Source organism: Montipora capricornis, chromosome 3 (genome assembly GCF_036669925.1).
Source record: "Montipora capricornis isolate CH-2021 chromosome 3, ASM3666992v2, whole genome shotgun sequence".
NCBI lineage: Eukaryota > Metazoa > Cnidaria > Anthozoa > Scleractinia > Acroporidae > Montipora > Montipora capricornis.
Window position 1 is genome coordinate 20,943,409 of NC_090885.1, and position 28,000 is coordinate 20,971,408.

Consider the following 28,000-nt stretch of genomic DNA (forward strand, 5'->3'; position numbering starts at 1 on the left):
GAAAAGATGAATGCTTAATTTTGTCACGTATTGTATGAAAGTTCGCTGGAGTTACTGTGAGCGAGCGTCGTGCATTAAAAACAGCGATCGAGATTGCTCCCCCGCTGAAAGAATCAACAATCTGGCCATTGGAAATGACTCACAGCCTTCCGCATTGTAAGGGTGAGTAGAGTTCACTTGCTCGTAATCGGTAATGATCTCTTGCTATTAAGAAAGCGATTTCATGTATACATAAAAGCATTTGAACGACCGACAGAGAGTTTCGATAGAAGGTGACCCGCGGAAGAAACCTTGCCGAAACCTTAAAGTAAATGGAAATGAAGAGAGAAATTATTCGTGTTTTCGTGATGCACATTTCTTTATGTCTTTGCGGTCAAAGTATGGGAACCATGCACGCGATCGGATCATCTTGCGGAAGTAAAATTTAATTGTACAAAGCGGTTTTTCTGTTAAATCCCAAATGACAAGCTCTATTCTAAACAGATCTGTCACCAGTCCAAACAAATAAGGAACAATTTGAGTTCACAAGTTCCCAGCTTGTGTTTGTTTGCTGCGACCCACTTTTTTGACAAGAGAGGACATTTGATAAAATTTCTGTAATGAAGTCGAGTAGTACAATTTTGTGCTTTAATTAATTAACAAACCGTCGCATCGCTTTCTAAATTCCCCGCTCATTCGTCGAAGTGTTTCATCTTCTCGATCGATTCGCAAATTCACTCAACCGTTTTGTCTCCGTAAAAATTATAAATTTCGCCTGTAGTGAAAGGGGCGGATTTTATTTCATGGTTCCCTTTCTTGGAATTTTGACCCTGTAGATTATGAAATTTCAGAACGTCTTCTTTTGATAAAACATGATTTTTGTCGTTGGCATTGGAGCGGTGCTTGAGCAGTAACCGGCATTTACATAACGGCAAGATTTGTGATTTCTTTCGTCGCTATATACGAGCGATTTATGAAGCCAAATAGTTGGTCAGAATCACCATATAAGTACAGACTAGGAGGTAGCCACTAACCCCATGACTTAACGGCTACCTTTCCATCGGTATATTATTATGTGTGAACTAAGAGGTAGCCACTAACCCAATGACTTAACGGCTACCTTTCTATCGGTATATTATTATTTGTATACTAAGAGGTAGCCACTAACCCAATGACTTAACGGCTACCTTTCCATTGGTATATTATTATGTGTGAACTAAGAGGTAGCCACTAACCCAACTACCTTTCCATCGGTATATTATTATGTTTGAACTAAGAGGTAGCCACTAACCCAGGATAGTGGCTAACAAATATTTACATAATTTATTTAGACAAATAAAATAACAAAATTTGTCACTATAATAACATCCAGCAGTAAGCATGTAACCAAGTGGTATTTGCCTACTCGCTTTATTCATCACCCTTGTCTGTTCTAAGAACAAGACATTAATTTTTAATAATATTCTAATATCTATATCACTGCTTATTATGTAATGCTGATTCAAGTTATCTCCTTTGAAAGATAGTGAAACAATGAAAATTTAGAGAACTGAAACCAAGCCAACCATGGCGGATATCAAGTACGGAGGATATGAAGCCAAAGATATAATCAAGTGTGGCTATATGATGATAAAAAGACCGCCCACCTCGGGAAAAGTCCGGATTAAGGTAAGGAAATCTTTTTTTACTGAATATTTAATATGCAAAAATATGAACATGGCACTTTTCTGTGATTTTACTTCTAGAATATACCATGTTGCCATTTTACGTATCATGAAATATCAAGGATCAGAATTCATGTATGTTTGCAATGTCATCTGCATGATATCGTGATTGACAGCATTGAAAAATATGAAATTTAATTAGTAGCTCAGATGACTGAAAGAAACAGTATAGAATTATTTCAGATACTATCAAGTAGTGCCCATCTCCACGTATGTCTTATATAGCAGGCCATGTACAGTGTATGTTTTTCTTATTGTGGTGAATAACCACTTATTTTATAACCTAGCCACATAATTATATGCTTGACTAAAATGGCAGACATTCAGTTACGAGACTAGGCCTCAATCATTCAAAAGCGGAATGAATTTATCCCATAGAAAAGTAGCAATAGAGATTTTAAATATACTGTAAATGAAACTTTTAGCTTAGGCCTGATTCAAACGTCGCACTTCTGCCATGTCGAACTCAATTTAATTGAGTTTGACTTGTGTTCGACAAAAGTTTGACAGCTAATGGAAACGTCAAGTTTAATTGTGCTGCATTTAATTCAAGATGCCATGTTGTACAATGCTGTTTAAAGGCATGTGCAGTCAATAAAAAATTAATGTTCATACATTATAATAATGCATGCATTTAAAACAGCAGAAATTCGATGTTCAAATTGGTGCTGCATTTCAGTGCTGCAAGTTCAACACAGCTTGTTGAACTTGCAGCAGAAATTCGACAGGTGATTCAGACATTGCACGTCTGCTATGTGGAACTCAATTCAGTTGAATGAAGGGGTAGTTTCTAAAGAAACTGTGGTGCTGCGTCGGTGGGGAAGTAGTATACAAAAATTTGGTTTTATCAACCGAGTTGATAATGTAAATTGGCCTCCGTACAGAGATTCTAAAAGCTGACGTTTCGAGCGTTAGCCCTTCGTCAGAGCGAATCGAGGGATTATGGGTTACGTGTAGTTTTTAATTTAGAGTGGGAGCTACGCTATTGGTGGTAACATGGCAACGTGAAAAATAGGAATATATTAGTTAAATGAAAAGCGTTCGTTAATACCGTGAGGATTAAGGGTGCCGATTTGAAAGATGAATTTTTGTTCCAGATTCTTGAGGCTTTCCGTCGTACCTTGATGTAGGGAAAGGCCGCAGATAGCCATGTGTTTTTTGGAGTGGTTAGGCAGATTAAAATGGCGAGCGACTGGCTTGGATGCATCCTTGTCATTCTTCTCAACATCTCGAAGGTGTTCGCGGAATCGGTCACCTAGTCGTGTACCTGTCTCACCAATGTATCATTTATTGCATAACGTGCAGGTTATGCAATAAATGACATTTGCGGAGGTACGTGTGAAACGATCGGTGATCTTAACAGATCGCTTAGGTCCCGATATCTTGCTAGTGTTAACAATGAAAAGACAAGTTTTGCATCGTGAGTGCGCGCATTTGAAAGTGCCGGGTTGCTCGTTAGTTTTGAGCACGCTTCTAACTAAAAAGTTGCCTGCGTTTTTGTCGCGTTTGAATGAAATAAGTGGAGGTTGCGAAAAGATTCTACTAGTCTCGGGATCATTTTGGAGTAATTTAAAATTACTAAGAATGATGCTTTTGACTGCGTGATTATGAGGATGGAAAGTGAGGGTGAATGGAATTCTGTCATTCTTATCTTTTTGTGACGTTTGTGATGACTGTCTATCAAATTGTTGGGCGCGATGATGGCCCGCTTTGACCACAGAGACAGGATAGCCACGTTTTTCGAAGAACTGGCACATCTCCTCTGATTTGCTGGAAAAATCGGAGTCATCACTACATAGACGTCGAAGTCTAGTAGAATCTTTTCGCAACCTCCACTTATTTCATTCAAACGCGACAAAAACGTAGGCAACTTTTTAGTTAGAAGCGCGCTCAAAACTAACGAGCAACCCGGCACTTTCAAATGCGTGCGCTCACGATGCAAAACTTGTCTTTTCATTGTTAACACTAGCAAGATATCGGGACCTAAGCGATCTGTTAAGATCACCAATCGTTTCACACGTACCTCCGCAAATGTCATTTATTGCATAACCTGCACGTTATGCAATAAATTATACATTGGTGAGACAGGTACACGACTAGGTGACCGATTCCGCGAACACCTTCGAGATGTTGAGAAGAATGACAAGGATGCATCCAAGCCAGTCGCTCGCCATTTTAATCTGCCTAACCACTCCAAAAAACACATGGCTATCTGCGGCCTTTCCCTACATCTAGGTACGACGGAAAGCCGCAAGAATCTGGAACAAAAATTCATCTTTCAAATCGGCACCCTTAATCCTCACGGTATTAACGAACGCTTTTCATTTAACTAATATATTCCTATTTTTCACGTTGCCATGTTACCACCAATAGCGTAGCTCCCACTCTAAATTAAAAACTACACGTAACCCATAATCCCTCGATTCGCTCTGACGAAGGGCTAACGCTTGAAACGTCAGCTTTTAGAATCTCTGTACGGTGGCCAATTTATATTATCAGTTGAGTTTGACATAGCAGAAGTGCAGAATTTGAATCAGCCTGAGATGCAACTATTTGATGTCTAAGGTGTTAATTTGCACCCGTAAGGTGTAATGCACCCATTGCCATTGTAATAAACAAGACAAGCAATGACACAGATAATGCTTGATTTACTATTCGAAAACTAACACGAGTAGCATGAGTCATAAGTCTACTAAAACTGCGTATATTGTCCCACCAAACTCGGGATCAGGCACCACAGTACACCAGGCAACTACTTTCCCATTTTTCTTCGATTTTCTAATCTTTTCTGTTGTGATCAAGGGGACACACTTTAATTAAGGAGATCATTCTACAATTTTAAAATATACCAGAATTGTGAATTAATGTCTACTCTTATAATATTTATTCCAACCTTGAAAAACTGGTGACTAGATTATATAGATTTTCTTCCACTAGTTATGGACATACCAATACATTTTATTTTTTACTTTTAAATTAGTAATTGAATGATGAGGTTCACTTTATATTGTTCGACACCTAGACTTTCACTCAACAAAACATGCACTGTGATTGGTTGATTCTTGGTCACGTGTCCTTGGTCAAATTCAAAATATATCCCGTCTGGGATACAATCATGTACAGTTAATGCCAACTCCAGATGTTTTGCTGCAATTGTTGAAGGAAAAGTCTAAATAATTAATATATAGCAATAATTATTATTAAAAGCACTTCTACTGTGTCCCAGTGCCACCGCACACCCCTGTGGCTCAGTTGGTTGTGCATCGGGCTGTCACACGGGAGGTTGAGAGTTCAACGCCGGCTGGACCAACACTCAGGTTCTGAAAATAACTGAAGAGAAAGTGCTGCCTTTGTAATTACACACGCAAATGGTTAGACTTTCAAGTCTTCTCGGATAAGGACTGTAAACCGAAGGTCCCGTCTCATAGCCCTTGTTGGAAACCAAAATTAATGGTACAGTGTATGGGATGTTACAGAACTGACTCACTTTTCAAAAAGAGTAGGGGACGTTGTCCCCAGTGTTGTGATCTGACATAATCTGGTCTGAGGCATCTTTCACTTTCTAAATAAACTGTAAACTGCATAACAAGCATTCTGGCCAAAGTCTTTAACAAAAAGCATTGCAAATTAGTCCTGAAATCCCAGAGGGAGATATACTAATAATTTCACTTCACTTCACTTCGCTTCACTTCTCTTCACAATGTCTGGTGCCTCGCGAAACTAGTTAGTTTTGTTTTCCTTCGAGTCCTAATGTTTCCCGAGACATCAGGTCACTCTCAGGAAAACAAAACTAACTGTTTCCGTCAGGACCATACATTAGGTAGGAGTGGAACCTACATTAAATTTTTATGATAATTACAGTTTGTTAGCTGTTGAGATTTCTTCCACTGACATTTCGATTCTTGCATTATTCTCCTGTGTATTGTTAAATGATCTAGCTCAGATGATCATCCTACAACTCAGTAGTTGCTGTTGCTTTTCATTGTTTGTCCCTGTTTCAAAGCCAGGCAACTAAACCCTGTAAATTTGATTGCCTTGAAAATGCTTGGTTGTCCATTAGGAAAAATGCATGCCATGTTGAGATGCAGTCACATGGCACTGGAGCTTGAGTATCCCATAGATCTAAGTGTGCGCCTGTGGTTTTCTTGTGGAAATCTGGATCTTCCTTTGTGGCATCGTCTCTTGAATTTCTCAATCAGACAATTTTTTGTAAAAGCAACTCACAGATATTCAAACAAAACACGGGAAAATGCCCAACTGCGGCAAACTTCAAAGTGCTATCGGACATTTATAGTAAAAAACCGACGAGTGAGTTGGGTGCTGTTTTTGGCTGGGTTGTCCGTTGTTTTTCTTCGGGCAACCACATTAAACGTTCTGGTTGTCTGGGACGACCACTAATTTCGAGCACCGTCGGTAATGCTTGACATGCAAACATCGGATCCTAGGAAAATCTTTCAGTGATTTTAATAAGTACGGACAGCCGACTTCACTCGGACAAGTCACCTACTTTTTTCCCTAAATTGATGTTACAGTTACTGTAATTAAAGACAGATTCTTTCAAAACTAAGTCTAAAAATAATTTTGACAATGACAACAGTCAGTTACTCAACTCAAACCAGCTGTCAACTTCAAATTTCATTGAAACCCCTGATGTTGCTTTTGGTTAATTGATAGAAAAATTGAAGGCAACATTTCAAGTTGTTCAATGTAATTAGTAATGTACATGGTTGACAGGTCTTCGTGACTCCTTTGGATGTGGTCTGGTTTCCTTTTCCTTTGTCAGTGAGAGTGCTATAATCTTAAAAATTTCCTTGGGGGCATGCCCCCAGACCCTCTAGGTAGCTTGCGCCTTCCGCGCTCCAACTATAAAGTGTCATGTCCGGTGCTTTCAGAAATATGTCCACGACTTTACAAAACTCTTGAAAAACCCTGTCTCTGCTGTAATGTGAATGTGACCTTTTGGCCTCGCGCTTTTGCATCAATTTAAGTTTCATCCGATATAGGCTTGTTGGTGGTAGAAGTGAGTGATCCTGCTTTTAAAGCTTTGACCCAGGCCCGGGATGTTTTTGTTCTTAAGTGCCTGTTAGGTTGTGCCATGTATCAGTGAGATAGCTGGCTTTCTAAAGGCTTTGTTTGACTTTCCTTTTTTCTGTATTTCTTAGCAGATCGTTATTCTCTTTGGAGGCGTTTTTCTGTCTTTGCCTTAATTTGTTTCACTCATTCTTCTGACTTCTGCATCGTGTATTGATTTGTGGAATACTAATATTTTAGGAATACTAAGAGGGGGGTCCCTGAAAATGTTTAATGCAGCAAGTAGGGATCCTCCAAATTTTTTAGATAGTAGATAATTTAACATCAGTCTGCCCCCCCCCCATCAACAAGTTTTTGTGAATATCCCTTTAGGAGACATTCAAGACAAATTAGTTTTTATGGTTCTTTCAGCTGTACTGTAGTATTGTTATGATAGCAGCGGTTGGGGCCTCTCAGACACCCTTAATTTTTTTTTACCTGACAAAAGTTTTAGACAAATATCAAAAGGTTGCCTTTCTGAAGGGATTGACAGTGCGAGCCTCCTTAACTTTGCTGTAAAATTTAGGGTAGTGTTGATGCTAGTAGGTTTCTACACATTATATCAAATACAAAGTAATGTTTAAAAAATGGTCAGCAATGTTTTATCGGGGTTTACAAACATGAGCCATAGCCGAGTGTTTTTAGACTCGATAAAACACGTCCAGCAAGTTTTTTGAATGGCTTCAAAAACATTCCACAAAGAGCCTGTCCCTCTGGACTCATAACAATGGTTCAAATTGTGAGAGGTGAATATTAGCATACAAGAAAAACAAGCTATGCCTTATTAGTATTCTTTATATAAAGAATAGTAACGAGGAGTGTTTTATCAGGGTATAAAGCTCATACACATGACATTTTATCGGTGTTTTGATAGGCTTTAGGCTCATGAATTATTCATCATCATCATTTATTTGCCTTTATGTGTATAACAAATTTTTAAAAAAGCATACAGCAGGTTTTTAGGCGAGGAGACCTCAGGAAACCACCAGGCTTACAGGAGAGGCCACCTCGACATCACAATATTAAACAAAAAAAGGGCTGTGAAGGAGTGCGGCAGGAACTAACTCAGAAATTATTTTAATAAAAACTCAAGCACTTTGTTCTTAAACATAGGGAAGCTTGACAAATTTGTAATAGAGGCAGGAAGACAGTTCCAGACCCTAGGCCCTTGGTAAAGAATTGTGAATTTCTTAATGTTCATGCGACAGGAATGCACACGATAATTACCGGCTGTTCTTGTGTCATATTTATGGACTTGATTGTTTGTCATAAACAGATTGAAGAAAAGTGGAGGCAGCAGATTATTGTTGTAGCAGAACATGAATTTAGCAATATCGAGGGTATTGATTTGGAAGATGTCTATTAAAATTTTCAGTTTAGAAAAAAGAAAAAAGAGGAGCAGTATGTGCTCGATATTCTGAATTTGTAACAGCTCGCACCACCCGCTTTTGTAGATAATAACCCTGGTGAAAATCTTTGAAGGATCTTTGAAGATCCTTAAAGACTCCTCAAAGATCTTTTTGAGGATCTTTCTAAGGATCTTTTCTCAAATCCTCAAGGATCCTACCTAGGATCCTTAAAGATCCTTAAAGATCTTAGCCTTTCTTGCCAAGATCCTCAAAGATCCTTGCCAAGATCTTCAAGGATCCTTGAGGATCTTCGAAGATCCTGTCCAAGATCCTTGAGGATCTTCGAAGATCCTGTCCAAGATCCTGTGCAAGATCCTCAAGGATTTTTAAAGATCCTGACCAAGATCTTTGAAGATCATCAAAGATCCTTGAGGATGTTGAAGGAACCAACCAAAGATCCTTGGGGATCTTCAAAAACCATATCCAAGATCCTTAAGGATCTTCAAAGATCTGGTGCAAGATCCTTGAGGATCTTCAAAAACCCTTGCCAAGATCATTTGCAAGATCCTTGAGGATGTTTATGTTTAAATATCATTTAGGATTTTACAGGAACTTTGCCAAGATTATTAATTTTATTGTCCACCTTCTCACCCTTGCACTTATTGAACTGCAGTTTGATGTACAAATTCTTTTATTTAACCTGGAAAAAGGAGCTTTCTTTCTGTAAAAGAGAAACTTCAATACATAAAATGCTTCATTTGTCTGTATTTACATTGTATGTTATAATGCTAAGTATGATTGAAGTAAAATAACAACGATGAATCATGGGAAATCAATATCCGACTTTATTTGCTAGCATTTTTTATTAAACTGAATGAAAAACAGCCACACACTACAATTCTCACTTGAGTAAGATGCAAGTGAAGTTTGGTAAGGCTTATCACCCTGGCTTGTTATCCAAAATTGGCACTAACTCCTGGGTCAAAGGGATGGGAAGAATACAATAAAAATCTAACAAACCTGAACAAATGATGCACTGACTATTGTTTTTCACAGACTTGATGTGGATCAAGTTGCCTTTGACAACATTGTTGTTTTAACATTGAAACTCTGTGACAACTTTGCTCACATCTTATTCAACTGACAATCATAGTAGCTTTTGGAGTTATTTGGTCACATGCATGGTTATCCATCAATTAAAAGTCTAGCTGCATACAGTAAACCAATTTCTCAAAATTACCTATAATATGACTTGAATGTATATTAATAATCATAGAAACAATAGAGATAAAATATAGATACTCATACAGTTTTTATCAAGTACTCATTAATATCGAAGATATGGCTGGGAATATTTAAAATATTTTCACAAACAGCCATTTTTATTGAGAAAATGTTTCTTAAAAATAAGACAAAAACCTTAAATTGTATCCTAGAAAAACAGCGAAAGAGAAACATTACAAGTACAAGTACATTTACTACAACAATAACGTTTGATTTTACCTAACACAATTGTATTTATTTCATTTTATCTATCTTTTTATTACTAATTTTTTTCTTCACTCAGTATTTGGTGCTATTGTCGGCTGAGGCTGCTTTTTGAGAACTTTTTCTGAATATTTTGCAGTTATGCATCCTGAAAGAAAAACAAAGCCATAAGGGCAAATTACTCGTATTGATTATCATGAATTCCACATGTACTCGCAAGTCATGCCGTGGAAGTGGAAATAAATGTGCGTCACCTAACCTTTAATTTGAAAATTGCTATGAACCTCAGACACGTAGCATTTACAGAGAATCGAAGGGATCCTTTGCCAATCATATAATTTGCAACAACCACTCTTTTGATGCAAACCTTATTACTAGTAAGTAATCTCGTTAAAGGTTCACCTATTTTTTACAGGATTAGAGCAAGTAAGCCGAATTATAATCCTTGCCTGTACATGTCAAATTATTTGGGACTTGAAGTTTGAAAAGTTCGAATTTCGGCTAACTCAATGTTGTACGCAATCTTTTCGAAATGAAACGTTTTGTTCCAGTATTACCATATCATTTTAAATGTGAATGCTTCATTGCCATGCAAATTAAACACACAAAGAATCTTAACCCCGAGAGATTTGAATTGGTTGAGTTAGCCGGTTTAGTCTATCGTCATTTTTGAGGACAATAAGTCATCAACTCAAACATTATCTGCTTATAACTAGCGCCTACCTTTGTACTTGGATTGCTGTATGCATTTCCTCGTTTTGAATCAGTATTTAAAGGGCAAAACAATCATGAATGATAAGATTTATGCTCGTTGATTCAAACTTAGAATAAAACCGCCGAACTGGCCGAACTGTAAGAGGAGCAATCGTTGGTGACTGCTGACCAAAAGGGAAATGGCTCACTAGTTTCCAGTCTTATCTCTCGCGTTTTATCCAAGATGGCGGAGGATTACAACCCTCCGATTCATCGGACTGTACTTTAAAGAAAAAGTGAGCACAAATCATAGCAGACTCATCGAATTAACCCTTAAAGGAATGTGAAAAGATACTGATCGAGCCGATTCGTCACTAGAGTCTCTAGATGTGGCCCTGAATTCTGTATTTTGACACGAATTCTTTGATATTTCGAGAGTATATTGTTTCATATTGCTTCTGGCCCGGCCTGCAGCTATTACGAGTTCATCAAACAAGGTAATCTGTTACTGATATTTCCGACAATCAATGGATTACATCAGAATAAACGTTTTCTTTTTAATTGATTCGTGTACAGCGTGATTATTTTTATGTTCAAAGTTTGGTTCCTTAACGATGCTTGAGGGTACATGTACGGAATACCCCATAGGATCTTAAGGGATTTTATACACTTCACTCCTAAAAAGGTCCTTATAAGATCCTTATCCTTGAAGGATCAAGATCACTCTAAAGATCCTCTAACGGAGATCCTTTCAAGATCACTTTAAGGTTCCTTTTAAGATCCGTGAAGGATCCTCATAGGATCTTTCAAGGATCCTAATAAAGTTCCTTTCAAGATTACTATAAGGATCCTTTTAAGATCCTTGAAGGATCCTCATAGGATCTTTCAAGGATTTTAACAAAGATCCTTTCAAGATCACTTTAAGGATCCTCATAGGATCTTTAAGGATCCTGATAAAGATCTTTTCAAGATACCTCTGAAGATTCTTTTAGGATCCTTAAAGGATCCTCATACAATCCTTGAGGATCTTTTGAGGATCCTTTTAAGGTTTCTTTCAAGATCACTATAAGGATCCTTCAAAGATCCTCAAAAGATCCTAGTATGATCTTTAAAGATCCTGTCAAAGATTTTATTAAGATCCTTTCAAGGATCCTTTTAAGATCCTTGTAAGATCCTCAGGCACTCTTTGAGGATCTTCAAGGATCCTTTTGAGGATCTTTCCAAGATTTTGTGTGTGGATCTTGGTAAGATCTTTGCAAGATCCTGATAATTTCCTCAAGGATCTTGATGAAGTATCCCAAGAGTCCTCAATGTTAGAAAATCTTTGAAGATCCTTTAAAGATCCTTCAAGGATCCTGTGAAGATCTTCATCTTTAAAGATCTTTGTCAGGTCTTTGAAGATCTTTGAAGATCTTCAAAGATCCTTTAAGGATTTTCACCAGGGAAATTCTATTTAAATTAGATATGTAAGTGGACGACCACGTAGAGTTACAATAAGTAATGTATGGATAAATTAATGTATAGTACAGCATGAGTTTGGTCTTACAGAATAAGTAGAAACGCATCCTAGATAAAATACCAATTGATTTAGCAATTTGTTTACAGATAAAGTTTATGTGATATTTCCAAGTAAGGTGTTCATCTAGATACACCCCAAGAAATTTAGTTACATTGCTTTGAGTTAGAGATTGACCTCCAAAGGAGAGAGAAACTACGAGATGTGTTTTACTTTCAGACAACCTTCTCTGTTGCTCTCTATGATTCCTCATATTGTACCTTCTCAAGCCATTTAAAAAATTCCAAGAGAAATTTAAACTTTTTTGTGAGATTTATCATTATCACTTATCACATTTTTTTCAAGAATTTATTCATTAGTTTTTATTTGTAATATTTTCTCAGTATTTTTAGTTTAGACTACAGTGTAGCTATTTTTTTCTTTCTTCTAATTATTCAGTTCATGTAAAGCACATTGAGGTCAGAATGCACTTAATAATAACTTCTGTATTGTTGTTATTATTGTTATTATTATTATTATTATTATTTATGTGGTTAAACTGAGGTCAGTGTTATAAAGCAAGTCTGAAATTTTCCATTCAAGAGTCACAACATTTTTTGTCTACTCTGATAGTTGTTGTGACAATTAATGTTTGATCACTTGTTCGACCTCATGTTTCCAGCATTTGCTATATAAAATGAGGTAAAGTTTTTCAGTTTATCATGTTTTTGATTGAGCCACTAAGTGGAATTTTGTAGAATTAATTCATGTAAATTTCGTGACAAAAAGGTGCCTACCTTTGAACAACTGGTTAAATGGGATAGTCTTTCATTTAACAGATAAATGGGTGGATGAATTTTGTAATGCATGCAAAAATCATCTCCAAAACTAGTTTTTTGATTACAAAGCAGCATTATAATTAGCTGTTAACTGGGTTTAATGGCCAGGATTGGTTTCAAGTTATGCAAAAACAAAAGACCATACTTAAGGCTAAGTGAGTTAATCTGCATTTTCTTTTGTTTTTTGTTAAATTTAAATTAATCTCCTGAACTGGTGAATCTTTTTCCTTTGTTCTTGCACAACAACATTGCACTATCCTATTAACTCAGCCATCAAACTTTCTTCCATCATTCACTGTCAATTTATTATTACTCGTAAATTATTAGAGAAATTTGCTCCATGCTAAAATTACCATTCAATATATTTTTTACAATGCAGCTGTCAACCGTTTTTAGTTTCTGTAATTGTTTGTAATTGTAAGAGTTTTTCATGTGTTAATCAAACTCAAATTGTACAGGAAACACATCAATCAATTATTTGAAATTAAATTATAGACTCCTCAAGGTTATTCACACAAAAATCGTCTCATAATGGAATTAAATTTTTGATGTGTAGAGTTATGGTTAAACTGCAGAATACCCAGCCACTTATTTGCATATGAATGGAACGTATTGTTAGATGCAGCATTGTTCGTTGTTTTGTCCACCACCAAAATATGCGGTTTCATGGTAACATTGGACCATGAAATCTCACAGAATCTTAATATTGTCATTTCTCCTATGCATTCTGGCTTCTGTTCATACTATATAACTTATATTATTGTTATTATTGTTAAAGGATCTCAGGCTTGAAAAGGTGTTTTTTGCCCGGCCAATTACCCTTGGGAGCAAGCAACAAGTTCCTAAAGGTTCAAAGGGTTTCATAATTATCCTGAAGGAATCCAGTCGATTCGTACCCACGGTCAGATCGTACCGACCCAAATTCAGACGATTCGTACCCAGATTCGGATGATTCGTATCCAACCTACAGTCGATTCTTTAATAGCAGTCTATTCAACCCTTAGTCGATTCATTTGCACTCAACCGTTACTCCATTCTTGTCATGTTTAACGCTATAAAGGCAATGCATCTTGCACGAGCGATGCGACTGATTTCTCACTTAACGTTGATTGGTGCAACTACAAAACAATATCTCTCACCTCGTCCGGTGTAATTCCCAGAGGGCATATCAGATCACAACTTAATTGATGCGACCATTAAACTCAAGAACAAAAGGCCTCCAGCTAAGTTCATCAAAATATAAAAAAACTACAACAAAAGGATTGTTGAAAATTTTAAATATGAAATCGAAAATGTTCCATTCCACGTCGTATCCATCCTCACCTATGGTTTCGGAAGCGTTTATTTCATGATATCAGTTTATGATCACGCCCCATGGAAAGAAATTTAAGCTAGAAACTTGTCTTCTCCATGGGTAGCGTGTGAAATCCGCTATAAAATGAGAAGCAAGGATCTCAAGAAAATACCCAGAGAAGTGGTCTGATTACAAATGAATCAGGAATGAGGTAACTTCCGACCTGAGAAAAGCAAAGTCAACATATTTCTCTAAGATGTTCAGCGAAACAAAGACCATAAGTGCACACTGGAATCTTTTTAAGGGAGCCACTAACCCAAAGGTGTGTAAAAACTGTTGGACCACTTGAAAAAGAGGGCGAATCTCTGGAACGTACTGACGAAGGAAAGGCTAGCACTAATGTATTCTTACTTTGCATAAATTGGGCTAAAGCTATCCAACACTGTGCCACCTCCGACAATTAGCCCCAAAAGCGTACCGTGTATGGCCAATTACCAGGAGCAATGATCCAAGGTTGCAAACAAATTACAGCTAGGCATTAAAACCTAGGAAATCCACAGGCCCTGACAATATACATCCAAAATTATTAAAGCTAGCGGGTGAAGCAATAGTCTCGTCATTGACCAACCTCTTCCAGCTTAGTATCAAGAGCAGCAGTGTGTTTTCCCATTTCTTCCCCAAGTACAGTAATTGGTACTTCTCTATTTTCTCCAGTTCTTGGTCTTTTACTCGTGCGTCTCCTGGGATGGCGATGTTGATGATCTTGCATGGCCTCTTTCCTTGCTTATCAAGTCAAGTCAAGTCAATTTTTATTTAACTCAAACATAATATTATGTGCACAAAGTTAGGATAATTTTACAATATTGTTTTCACAAAATAACGAATTCACATTTCCTATGTGAAAAATAAAAGGGAAAAAGTACACATAGGAAAAGAAAGAACAATAAGCCTCTTAATATTTTATTGTGGTGCATGTAGAGTTTGGGACACCTAAATGGTTAGTGAACTAATCGAGCTACCCCAACAAAGATGATGCTCAATCTTTTAGCTTCAACCATCCTATCACGCTTTACAGTGAATTCTCACAGAATTTTGAATCCTTCGTTTTCTGCCACTTCCTCTGGGGTATCTTTGTACTATTTATCTTCCCGTTTCAAGTTCAGCCTTTCCACAAAGTTGCCAGTGCACATGTCATGGCGCCTCTTGTATTCACATAAGTGATTCTGCGCTTTTATATAGAGCGAGTTTCAATTGAGTGTCGTAAAATTAAAACCAAAGTAATTACTTTGGCCAATCAAAAAGGACTGAGACAATCCGGTAAACCAATCAAAACTCGAAGTAATTACACGTAGCCGACACAAAGCGCGGGAAAATGTGTACGCGTGAGCCACGATTGGTTTTGGTTTCACTTCTGATTGGTTGAAAAAGTGGCGCGAGAACTTTGAACCAATCACTGAGTGAAGTAATCATGAACCAAAGTAATTATCTAATTATTTTCGACACAATTGAAAACCGCTCTATGTGAAACTTGACATAGTTAATTAGTTCTTAAAACTTGTTCTTTTGCATTGCAGATCAATGCTTCTGTACATCCCTTGAGGTCTCCCTTCCACATCCACGGCCATGTTTTCTCGGAGTCCACTCCCATCATGTCTCTAACATACTGCCCATGCATTTGCTTTCCTTTCAATTTGTTTTCTATTTCCCGCTTTTCATTCTTCTTCCGCTCTCTTGGTTCCTTTGCTTCATCCATCCTCACTGTTCTTAATAATAGTACTAATAATAATTTTTTAAAAAGGTAAAAAACGCCATAACGTTCTCTGGTTGAAAGATTAAAAACATAAGCTTTCGGCTTTCAGTCTATAGCGTTTAAAGAATAAAGAAAAATGGGGCGTGAATGGAAATATATACGCAAAGGGGTGTGAATTTTTTTTCTACAAAACTAAAGTACAAAGGAAGTGTGAAGAAAGCCAGGCGATAAAAGTGTAAATGATCTCTAATGACAGTAAAATGGCCAATCAGCGCGCGCGTTCAATGCTATCCGCTGATTTGTTATATACTAAATAGACTTACCCAAGCCTAAAAGCGAGCCATAACGGAATCTCTTGGTCTTCCTGCGCTATAGCCTGAAATGCTCTAGCAATTCCATCATGGACAAGATCCACTCTCTTCTGACACCAATAGTTCACGTTGCGGTCTGGGCCTGGGACACTTCAGTTCCTCTTCTTCAATATCACTCTCTCACTCTCTTAGCTTGCTCCGCGCATCGCTCAAAAGATCCCTCCGGTAGATCCGGGATATTCTCCCTCACTACACACCTGATCTCATCTAGCCACTCTACTTCTATATTTCCGTCCCCTTCTGACTCCCTATAGAGCCTTCCAGAAACTCGACGCCTCATTCACATCCGTGAATAGTCTTTGAGTTATTTCCTTATCCTGCTGCCCATGCTCATAACTGGGTCTCTCACAGTCTCCTTGAGTTTCTATTGTCTCTTTGAAACTCGCATATACTCTTCCAGGGTCTAGTTGGAACTCACTATTAAATCCTTCTGGCGTCTTCGTTCTTTTTCCTGCTCCAGAAACGCCTTTTCAGCTTCGACTTCTCCTTCTCCATATAGGCAACCAAACTGGCCACTGAGAGAGTTTTACACTCTTTCAGGAGCGCAGCTCTGTTCTTTTTTCCTTTTCTCGTAATCTTCCTGTTGGACTTTATCCTCTCTAACTCAGCCTTCGCTTTCGACAGATTAGCTCTAATCTTACATGCTTGATCCTCAAACAGCTCTTTTACTTTTGCACTAATCTCTGGTCTCCCCACCTTGTCTCTCTTTCCATCCTGTTTTTTCCAACCTTTTTGTACAAAGAGTGCTGCTACAACTGAATACACAATACAATTTATCATCCACAGGTAGCCAAATGGATGTTTTGATGGATCTGGCACATCACTGCGCTTGATTAGCTCACTGACAGATGTGTTTACATCCCTTACATCCACTCCAGTGGGCCTTTGTTTTGATCTAGTGTCAAAGGCGCGACCACTAAAGTCCCCCGAGGACGTAGTCACTAATGCGAGCGTTGGCTGTGCTAATTATTATTATTATTATTATTATTATTATTATTAGTAGTAGTAGTAGTAGTAGTAGTAGTAGTAGTAGTAGTAGTAGTAGTAGTAGTAGTAGTAGTAGTAGTATTAGTAGTAGCAGTAGCAGTAGCAGTAGCAGTAGCAGTAGCGGTAGCGGTAGCGGTAGTAGTAGTGGTAGTAGTAGTAGCGGTAGCGGTAGTGGTCGTAGTGGTGGTAGTATTTACTTCATCCAGACAACATTATTATTATTGTTGTTGTTGCTGTTGTTTACTTATTTACTTTATGTATTTATTTTTGAAGTTGTGGTTTAGAAAAGTAAACAACAACATTTCCTTTTTATACCCTTTCTCAAAGTTCTTCAGATCTATTCATTTAATATGATAGCATGAACTTGATGGTGATATTGTGGAAAAATTTTCTTCCTTAGGCATGGCATACAAAATTCTTCGTTTTACGGGCTGTAACTCTCAATATTCCACAAAGACTGGAGTACTATAAAGACGAGTCTGCACTTGACCTCCAGAAGTCACCTGAGCATTGCTTCTTTTTGGATAGTGTTGTGTATGTTGGCGAACATCGGAACTCGAAATCTCAAAACCATGCAATAATGGTGGTGAGTAGCAAGCAGGGAGCATTGATATTGGCCTGCGATTCCGAGGTAGAGAGCAAAGAATGGATACAGGCAATGAACAGTGTTGCAGTCAAAGTAAACAGTGATGGGTCGTCACTTGATGTCTGGATGCAATCAAGTGTTTTTGACAGTCCAGCCACCACTCCGGAGGTGACAAGACACAATTCACAGGAACAAGTGCCTCAAAGGAAACCTACAATAACTAGTAGAAAAATCAGTGGAACAGGAACAAAGCCAGGTCAGTTCGAGGGTTTAGAAAGAACAAAGAAAAAGGAGGCCCTGGCTTTTGCCCCAGTTCGTTTATCGCGCTTGCGTAATATCCAAAACCATAACCTAAATAACCTTATACTAGTTTACCTAAATGGTAGAAATGGTGCCGCCGGAGGGGAGGGGAGGGGAGATGTTCAATTATGTTTGCAGTAATTTAACGACGGTTCGCACGTGGAGTTAAAAGGAGATTACAATAGGTCTTGATCGAGGACCCCCAAATGGACCCCAACTGGACCTCCTTCTGCACCCCACTCGAGAAAAGAAAGAAAGCAATAGATGGTTTTCACAGTGACGTTATCAAATTCTAAAATCAATCGCAAGGTATTCTGAATTTTTGTCTAAAGGAGGTTGAAGGTGACCTAGAAATAAGGATTTCTTTTGTATAAAATAAACCCCCTCAACAAATTGATGTTAACGTCGATTAACAGCGCGGCACCAAGCATCAAACCTGTGAAAGTCATCTTGCTATTACAACCGTTTCACCTCCTTTTTTCCAACATAAGAGGTTTAATAGAAAAAGGAACATTTGCACTGCACCCTGGACTCTTTGAGTAGATTTTTTTCGGGGAATAAATTCTCACATGAAAACATGTTCCACACCTGTGACGTATCATCCCGCGTGACCCTAAAATGGCGCGTTTTTTAACATGGCTGCCGGGTTTAAATAGACCGTAATTGTTTTTGAAAACCTTTTCTTATCAAGGAAGGCATACGAAAAATACATTAAAAGAACCAAAACATTTTGGTGAGAGTTACCCTTAAGGGCACTGAATATTTGTAACAGGAAATCAGCAGAAGTAAACTGACCGAAATGTACAAAGGGCAGGTGAAATCCCGGTTATAAACAAGCTGCTTTCGAGCCAAATTTTCAGTTGATGTCAGATCTTGACGTCAGACCCCACATGGCCTTCAGACTTGACTGTTCCATTTCACATTTGTATTTTTGGCGGTTTGGCGTAGTATTCCACGTCACGGAAAGGGTTAAATCGTTTGTTCAGTGTCGCGCCAAACCATTTGTTTGTCTACTTTATTTCACATTAAGGCAGACCATTTTCCCTTTGCATAAACCATTTCATTTTAGAACGAAGCGTTACGTTTTTCCAAACGTTGGCCTCGTAGCACTTATATTTCAACAGAATTAACTGATTAGAGTGCATTGTGAAGTGCTAGTTTTCTAACCCATATGAACCATGTGAGCGTTAGCCCTACTAATGGAAATGGGCCCACACAAGGTTAAATAATTAGTCTTCCTCTCTTGAAATTAATGCAAAAAATTTCGCCTGTTGAGCATTCAACGCAAGTACTTTCGAAATATGAAGAAAAACGAGAACATTTTTTTTCCATCGTAGTAAGTGCAAAGATCACTTTTTCCTTTCGTCTATGACCCGCACTTCGTAATATACATTTCTTTCATTCACTGAGTCCTTCACGGGAACAAATGAGCCAAACAAATTGACCTTCTCCCAACTGCGTGACTTCATAGATAGCTCAGTTGGTAGAGAATTGCACCGGCATCACAGAGGTCCTGGGTTCGAGTCCCGTTGGGTCTACCTAAATCTTTCAGGTGTCTGTAAAGAGATAATAGAGCGTTTTCACATGACGTCACGGCGGCCATGTTGGTGTTCCAAAAACAAAGAAATGGCGGCCATGATGATGTACCAAACTAATCTTCCGGGAAATTGAACTCTATTTTTTTGCATAGTTAATAAGAGGGGAATGGTTTGGAAGCTCGGCAAACATCAAAGGAGCAAACAAAGATGCCAAGATTTAGGTTGGAAAGTCCACGACCGTGCACAATCTTTTGTTTTGCGCTCATACACTATGCATGAATTATGTAACCAACACGTTCCTATTGGTTAGTTCCTCAGTACGGAGTAAACAACTATTGTGTTTTGTGCACGGTCAAGGCCAAAAAAGAGAACAAAAACCTACAACAAAGAAATTTGTCGGGTTTCATAACCATTCCCCTCTAATAACTATGTTTTGTGCAAATACTTTCTTTTGTTTCAGTAATCTAATATGGCTGCTGGTCACGTGAGTGAAAACGCTCTATTGCTTTAGTCCCGGGCAAACGACTTCAGTATCCGTTCAATTTTGTTGAATGGTGTTGATTGCTGGGGGAGGGGGGGATGTGCAAACGGTTTCAAAACATTATCAACATTTGATTCAGCAAATCTTCACGAGAGACGCGGTATTCAGTTCCAGGCTGCAGCTGCGATTGTTGCTATGGATATGGACTTGTTGCTATGGATGCGGGAATGGATGCGTCGTTGAGAGCCCGATTAGTGCGCACGCTCACAGCCAACGATGTTGAAAAGAGGGGCGCAAACGACTTGAACTTCATTCATCATTCGCGATAACGAAAGAATGTTGAATGGTTGTTGAAGCAGAGTTAATTTAGACGATTTTAAACTCATTCAACATCGATTCAACTTTGATTCAACATGTTGACAGAGGGGGTGATGGGGCAAGCGGTTTGAGCATCGCTGATCAACGAATGTTGAAGCAAATATTAAAGCCGTTTGCTCGGGCCTTTAAATTGTCTAGAAAAATGCGAGGATTATTTCTCCATCTCGTCTAGTAGCACTTAAAACCGCTTTTTACAATGACTGCAAAATTCTCACGCGCTCATTGGCTAATTTTTATTGTCAATAAGCGGACAGACACAAATTTATAATTTATGCGATAATGACGCGATATTGCTCGCATCAGATTGAAGTTTCTCGCATTTTTGTGTCGCTTTCTTCTCGTGTTTTGACTTAATTTTGACCCCTCTGCCTTTTTGTTATTGTAAAAAACAGGCTATCGCCTCGTGGATCCACAGCTACTTTGACAATGTTATGACGAAATTCATGATCAATAACAGGACAGACGCATGAAAAACTGACATCTATTTGTTAAATCTTTGTTTTCGTTACTTCAATGTAACAGGCTATTTTGTCACCACAAGATTGACGCCTCATTCAGAAAGGAACAACATCAGGGGTGATTATGTTGTTTGTTTTACTGAAGGAGATTTGGTGCTGCAGTCGGTCGACACAAACTTACCTGTTGTTACGTGGCCTGTGAGTCACCTAAGGTCGTTCAAGAGTGAATCGGCTGCAAGTGCAGTGAATAAAGACATGCAACTTCTCACTCTCAATGCCGGCAGGTAAGCAGCATTGATTGTTAGCAGAGTTGCGGGAAGGGATGTGTTGGATCTGTTTAAAATCCGAAATTTCCAACGTAAATGGAGTAGTGCTTGGCATGCATTGTTTCGTCCATGAGGTGTAAATGTTATCATGAAATGTTTCTTGTTTTGTTTTTTTTAATTTTCGTTCTTTTGTCCTTTTATGTTTTGTGTCGTAAAAAGGGAAGATTGTCCAATAATTCAGCTCATCAGATTACGCTGGGGCATTTTAAATATTTTTTGTTATAGTATATTCCTCCAGCTAAGCAGAAGGCTCGGTTGACCAGCCGTTTTGTGCGCCCGCGTTCCTCCGCGCACACCACGGCTGGATCAATGGTCCAGCCAATTGTATTTTCCACCAATGAGAAAGTCGCCTGCCTGCCAAGTACAAAATACAATATTGACGGGTGCTACGTCACGGACAAACGACGCGGAGCAGTGATCCAGCCGTTCGTTGGGAGGAGGATGTTATAGCCGCACTCCCAACACGGCTGGAAATCGAGCCTAGCGAAGCAGCAGAAGGGATTTTCCTCTTGATACTGAGGGAAAAGACGATTGTATGATGCAGAAACAGCGACAGATCTCGCGGTCCGTTGGCGAGTAAGGCTTTTCTTCTTTCAATTCTTTCCCACGTAATAAGCACGTCGCTGCACAATAGCAAAGTAGATATTGACTTGTTTGGGAATTTTTTTCTTTTTCTGTGCACAGTCGCAGTACAACTGGTGAAGGTATCTTCCAGTTCTTTACAAAGGACGGTGACGCCATTGCCGATCAGATCCGGCTTCGATCCCAGCAAATGGCAGCTCGGAAACGCGCGGCTTTTCGAACTCGGTCGTCCAGTGGCAGTGATGTGATTTCTACCGTAACAGCGCAGCCAGTGAAAAAACTTCAGAGGGGTTTGACCGCTCCACCTAAAAAACCTATTGTGTTAGCGAAAGAGGAATCTGTCAACAGATCCTGCACTGATACACTTAACTCCTCTGGTCAACCAACACAGGCAAAGGACATTCTTGATGGTAAAGTAAATGGCTCAGTGAGTGAGTCTTTGTCCAGCAATCAATTGCGTCCTCTGTCAGCCACAGACTCCTCAGCGGAGAAATCAGGGGATGACGAAGTGTTTCTCGCCAAATCGGCCTACTCTGAGGTAGATAATGATCAGAGCAACTTTTCGGAGGAGTCTGATATAAGCGCTTACATCGATCTTGTCTCTGATGAATCTGCGAAACCTATTCACATCTCCGATCCAGTTCAACCAAGGAAATTTTCAAGTGGATCGCAGGCAAGTTCTACCTCATTTACCAGCGACGAAGGGAGCACGTGCGCTGGCTCTATGACAAGGAACTTCTCAGCTGCTGAGTTGATCCCTGAAGAAAACGAAACGGACGCCGAGGGGTATATAAGATGCGAAGCGTTGGAATCACGCCCGGAGGAAAACACCTTTGAAAGAAAAGGGCAGAAAGAAGAGTCTTGTGTGTCCGGCATTTTCAGCGAAGACAGTGAGATGTCTTGTCGTTTGGGTGGACACTTACCAATCTGTGCAGTCGACGAAAGTTTGCACCTTGCGACATCCGAATCGAGGATTAATATGAAAACACGCGAAGCTTTGTTGGCTCAGATAAGAGAACCCGGATTTGGTAGTTTCCCGACAAAACAGGGGGTGGAGAAGGAAAGCCGCCTTGAGGAAGAACATGTTCTTCCGCAAGCTGGTGGAACACACCGAGAAGAGGGAGGATGTACTGATGATCATGTAGACTCATTGTTAGAGAAAGCAAGAGATCCGAAATTGTCGACTGATTTGCTCAAACAAATTATCGCTCAAATGGAGAAACCACAGCAGCACGATGTTAGTCAACTGTTTCCAGCTGCCACCCGGAAACGAAACAGTATTGGTACATTGAGCGTGGAAACCGCTCGAGAGATTAAAAAAAATACAAGCAGACACTCCGTGATAGAGAAGAGAGTATCTGCTTGCGATGCTTCATTTCTTTGTCGGGGGCTCAGTACCGGTCCTCCTGTCCCACCAAACCGGCAACCAGATTTAACCAAAAGACGAGGATATTTCTCAGTCGGAGACCTTTCGGAGGACTTGCCCAAGCGGCCAGACTCAACGAGCTCTCATCGGTCGTCCTTTTTTGCCAAAGGTATGGGTAACGTAAATCCACATGCTCTTAGTTTGACACCTCTAAGGACCGGTATCGCTGGACATCTGGGCGGTGAGGCTGCGATCCACGCACGACTCATTGAGAAAACCGAGATTAGAGATGAGTTGGCGCATTCGTCCGCTGTCAAAGGGCAGTCGGCGGGTGACGATTCGTTGTCATGTTCGATTGGTAATGCACGTGGTACTTGTGCAGTCGCTGATGAAACGATCCTTAATCCGATTGACTCACGGGATTGTCGTGTAAACTCTGCAGAAAATATCGACGAGGTTGGAAAGATTCGCAAAGATTCCATAGCGTCAAAGATTGTCAAAAAAGTGTTCAAGCGTGCACCCAAAGCCAGACGGGCAAGCAACGCGGAAATACGAGAGAGTTACGAGCAGAGTTCTCCCCCTTTGGAAAGAGCACGGAGGGAATCGCTTTCTCCCGGTGATGCCTTGGAGTTGCAAAGACGATTGTCTGGAAGCGAAACTAACTCGCCAGATTCATCTCCAAATATGGGAAAGAAAAGCCCTAAATCATCTCCAACAGTTTTACAGAAAATATCCAGTGATGAGAAAGGGAAAAGAGAAAAGGGGTCCTCGCCCTCCACTAGATTGCGAAAGATCGCCAAAGGCGACTTGATGAAAGAGGAATTGACGAAAAAGGAATTCGTTACAGTTGACACTGCAGCGAAATTGGCGTCAAGTTATGAACCAGCTGCCTCGCATGAAACGAGCAGGAAAGTGTCAACAGATGAGAAATCCGAAGACAGCCATGAAAGCAGAATGACTGACAGCTCTCACCATGACAATGGCCAATCGGGAGACTCACCAGACGTCCGTGAAACGGTCGGAGATTCAGCCCCATCGCTCCCCCCACGAAAGAAATCCGGGGCCCCTCCTCTGCCCCCAAGATTATCTAAGTCATCCTCACACAATTCAGTTTCGTCCCCGACCCAGTCCCCACTGTCCCACCACGGTGGACGGGTCCCACAGCCCAGGCACAGTGGCACTGGCACACGTCTTAGCGGCGCTGGGCTAAAAGAAGATTTCTTGCCACCTCCACCCGTGCCCCCTCGAAACAGCCAATCGCCGGAAATTATGAAAATGTCAAATGAGAGAACACCTGCACGTGCTCCTGTGATACAATTGACGCGCTCTTCACCAGAAAACCGAGACGAAGCCTCGCGGAAACCTAATCCAGGTTAGGACGTAGGAAGTTATTTCCGCTGTTAAAGGCGCTGTTACACTATGCAATTTTTCTTGCGACTTGCGAGACAAGTTGCACGAATCATTGCCCAATCTAACATACCTTGCAACGGCCAATAACGTTGCGAGACAAGTTGCAGAAACCGTTTGCGGAAAGTAGAATTGAGTTCTACTTTCCGCAACGGCTGCAACGAATTTTTTCAGCATTGGGCGGTGTAACATCTGTCCTGCAACTTGTATCGCAACAGTGTGCAGCACCAGCCAATGAAAATGTTCCTTTAACCTCATGTGATCATCGAAACGAGACAAGTTGCATGAAACGCAGGGTTCTCAAAACGTTTTGGAGTAGACGGCTTAAATATAAAAGTAGGCGGCGGGAGAAGCGCTTTGTCATTGTTTATAGCAAGTTTATGACCGAAAAGTAGACAGCTCTAAATTTAAAGTAGCCGGTTTTTTAGCCGGCTGCCGGCACTTAATGAGAACCCTGGAAACGTGGCTCACTGTGACACCCATAAAGCCACTTGTTCACTTGTTTTGTAATATGAGAACGTTTCTGGAAATGGCATTGCGAGACAAGTTGCACGAAACATTTCACATTGTAACAGCGCCTTAAAGCAAAGAGCCTTTTTCCCTGACTTGAAAACTTATTTTGAAAGATATACTTACCGATACTAGTGCTTACAATGTCAGTAACTTATAATATCATACACAGAACATAAACAGACTTGCGACTTGCGAGGCTGCAATCTCCTTTCTGTAAAGTGTAAACACTTGAATAGGGGAAGTGGTGGGTCGTGTCGGAGCAAAAGTCTTGAATTATTAAGTTGTTTTAACCCATTCACCCCTAAACCGGACCAAACTTTACTCGGTCTAACGCCAGACGATTTTATTCGTCGATGGAGAACCCCCAGGAGTCAATTGGTTAACAAGTTGCCTTATCAACTTTTATCGACTTCTTTTCTTTTGTTGTTGTTGTTGTTTTTTTTTTTCAGTGCAATTGGTTCATTGTTGCACTTGAAATTAAGAAGGGTCAGTCCTCGTGGTTTTATTTATCGTAATTGTTAACTGAAATGCACGATAAGATGATAAAGGTGATTTGGCAAAAAGATGTATCAACATATAAATGAGATAGGGGAGTAGTATAAAGATGAATTTTTTTTCTCTTTGATTTGCAGATTCAGAGGAATGTACGATTAGTGCGACCTCAGGCGAGGTGAGCAAATGTTTGAAGTGTTGCAAGGTGCTTTTAGGAACGGTTCCACCCTGCTGATGTTGTGTTTTCAAAGTAAAACGCCTTTTTTGTTTTAAAATTGTTTTTCAAGTCCAACGAATTGATGATTCGACTTGAGTTTACGTCCTTGTAAATTTTTTTCGTACCAATTGCAAGGAATCGAATTAGATAGCTTTCGTATCTGGAGTATCAGACATCGTTTGTTTGTTTGTTTGTTTGAGAGGAATGAGTTTTTCCAGTCCTTCCCTTGAAAACCATTTTGACGCAGTGATGGCCATTGTTTCTCTGACTTCAACAAACAGTGTCCAAATTCTGGCTTTTAAAGATTGCGCGTGCGCGGTGCGGAATCTAACAGGTGGCTGACCGAAACATTTTTTTCTCTTTCCAGTCTCAAGACCAAAACCCGCCAGTTATTACAGCAGCGCCTCAATCCCCGGAATCCATGTCTCATCCAGTCCCTCGCCGGCCGCCTAAAGAACAGAGGAGCATTCAAGCCAAAGTCTACTTTCGAAACCACGCAAACCAACATGTGATTTCATCAGACTCCGAAGAGGGTGAAATGGAGGATGACGACGAGCCCGCGGGCTCACACCGCTACGGCAACATCGAAGTTCTGAAAGAGGCGTCACAAGGAGGCGAAGAGGAAACCTCTTCAAATGAAGAGCACGCGCCAAGCGGCGAGGCCGCATTACTTGCATCTGATTGTGTGGACTCTAATTACATCAAGTCCCGCGTTAAATCGCATAAAAAGGCGCCACGCCAGAAGACCGACTTGATGCAAGATGCGTCAGTTGATAAGGACATTCCGTTTGGAGGCAACAGCACGGATGACGAGGAATCTATAAACCCAGCCAGGAGACCGCGTTCGCCGCTGAATATCAAAACAAACGCGTGGACGCTTTCTAGTGTCGGCATTAATTGATATATTGTATTAGTTGCAGTTTAATAGGCTTTAAGTAACTGAAAATTGGTTTATTTTACCTCTCAGACTTTTCACGCAGAACGCTGGTTGTATGTTTCGTGAATAATTCTGGTTCAGGTTTAAAGTGAAACGGTAGAAATTAATCAAATAAAGGAACAACATACAGCGCAGTATGAGATAGGTTGAGACCCACTCCAATGCAGTATTTATCTTGGAGCTAGTTTGGAGAAAAATTACCTTCAATGATCATTTGTGTTATTCTTGCAATATATTTAACTTATAGTGTTTATTTAATCGATATTGAAATAGCACAATGGGGAAAGGAGAATATGCGCGAGAAATATGGCTGCGCGAAATCTGGACCCAAGTGACTGCGTGCCCGGCTTTTGGCTCCATCTTCAAGAACTAAGCGCGTTGAAAGAGAGACTGCTCGTTGGCTCGATTTCCGCCACTCTCTCGAGTCCGATCTTCGTTACTCTTCGGGGGAGGAGCGCGGACTCCTTTCCCGAAACAGCGGCTGGTAATCGAGCCTACAAAAAACAAAAAAAACAAAAATTGCATCGTTGATTACCAGTGAGAATAGACCTTTTCGGCTTGTACATTTTGTTTTCCCAATACAGATCATGTGATAATACTCAGGATGTTTTGTCTTTTGTTTTGTTCGTTAAAATGAGGGCATGCAAGCATGAATATGCCTGCATGCACTCTTTTAAATGAACAAAACAAAGGACCAAGCCTCCTGAGTATTATCACATGATCTGTATTGGGAAAACAAAATGTACAAGCCGAAAAGGTCTATTTGAACTGAAAATTAACGTTTCCTGAAAACGTGGCATTTTTTTCCCTACCTTACTAAATCACTTTTTTCCAAGTGATGAACCGACTTTCACTGAAAGTTCATGAGCTTTAACTGAATTTGGAGCGTTTTAGTAGGGAAAAAATGACTTTTATCTTTCACCAAGTTTCTTATTTCGCTACCTTCAACCGCTATCTTTTGTTCAATGCGCTCATTGGTAAGGCGTTTGTAATAATCATAGAAATTCTACTCTGAAGAAATATATAGTTTTGGTAGCGGACTTGCTTTCAAGCAACAGAAACATTTTCACAGCAATCATGAATACCGGGAATCTAGTGGGCTGAACTAGTTGTTTTTCTGTTATAATTAAATAGTTAACGATCGCGAGATCGATGTGTCTATATTTCTTTTTAAATCTAAGTACTGTCACACGTAGCCCAGGAATCATTATTTAAAATGATGAAGATGTTGTAAGTAAAATTGCAGGTATTTAAATCAATAGCGATATATTTCTTATCGGAATAATTAAAGGCATTGTTGTTGTTTTCAGACATTACTAATTGACTCCACAGACATATGTACTCATTGGATACTGGTGAAATAAAAAAACTTGAGTGATA

At 39.7% G+C, this 28,000-nt stretch overlaps 1 protein-coding gene across 2 annotated transcripts; it reads left to right on the forward strand.

The window, feature by feature from the left end:
• Window positions 1-24: 24 nt before the first annotated feature.
• Window positions 25-27,998, forward strand: LOC138040890 (microtubule-associated protein futsch-like). 2 transcript variants are annotated; one of them, XM_068886597.1, is made up of 7 exons: window positions 25-162; window positions 1,502-1,647; window positions 17,440-17,881; window positions 20,845-21,064; window positions 21,791-24,426; window positions 25,607-25,644; window positions 26,051-27,998. In XM_068886597.1, the coding sequence occupies exons 2-7, from the start codon at window positions 1,546-1,548 to the stop codon at window positions 26,582-26,584; spliced, it is 3,972 nt and encodes a 1,323-aa protein (XP_068742698.1). In that variant the 5' UTR covers window positions 25-162; window positions 1,502-1,545; the 3' UTR covers window positions 26,585-27,998. The 2 variants fall into 2 exon arrangements, with proteins under 2 accessions (XP_068742698.1, XP_068742700.1); XM_068886599.1 differs by having other exon boundaries at window positions 1,506-1,647.
• Window positions 27,999-28,000: the final 2 nt, after the last annotated feature.

Bases quoted from the DNA above. Each gene is read 5' to 3' on its own strand.
- LOC138040890 (XM_068886597.1), top strand. From the start codon at position 1,546: ATGGCGGATATCAAGTACGGAGGATATGAAGCCAAAGATATAATCAAG. The intron at 17,882-20,844 runs GTCAGTTCGAGG...TCAATGTAACAG, and splicing joins TGGAACAGGAACAAAGCCAG to GCTATTTTGTCACCACAAGA. The intron at 24,427-25,606 runs GTTAGGACGTAG...TTTGATTTGCAG, and splicing joins CTCGCGGAAACCTAATCCAG to ATTCAGAGGAATGTACGATT.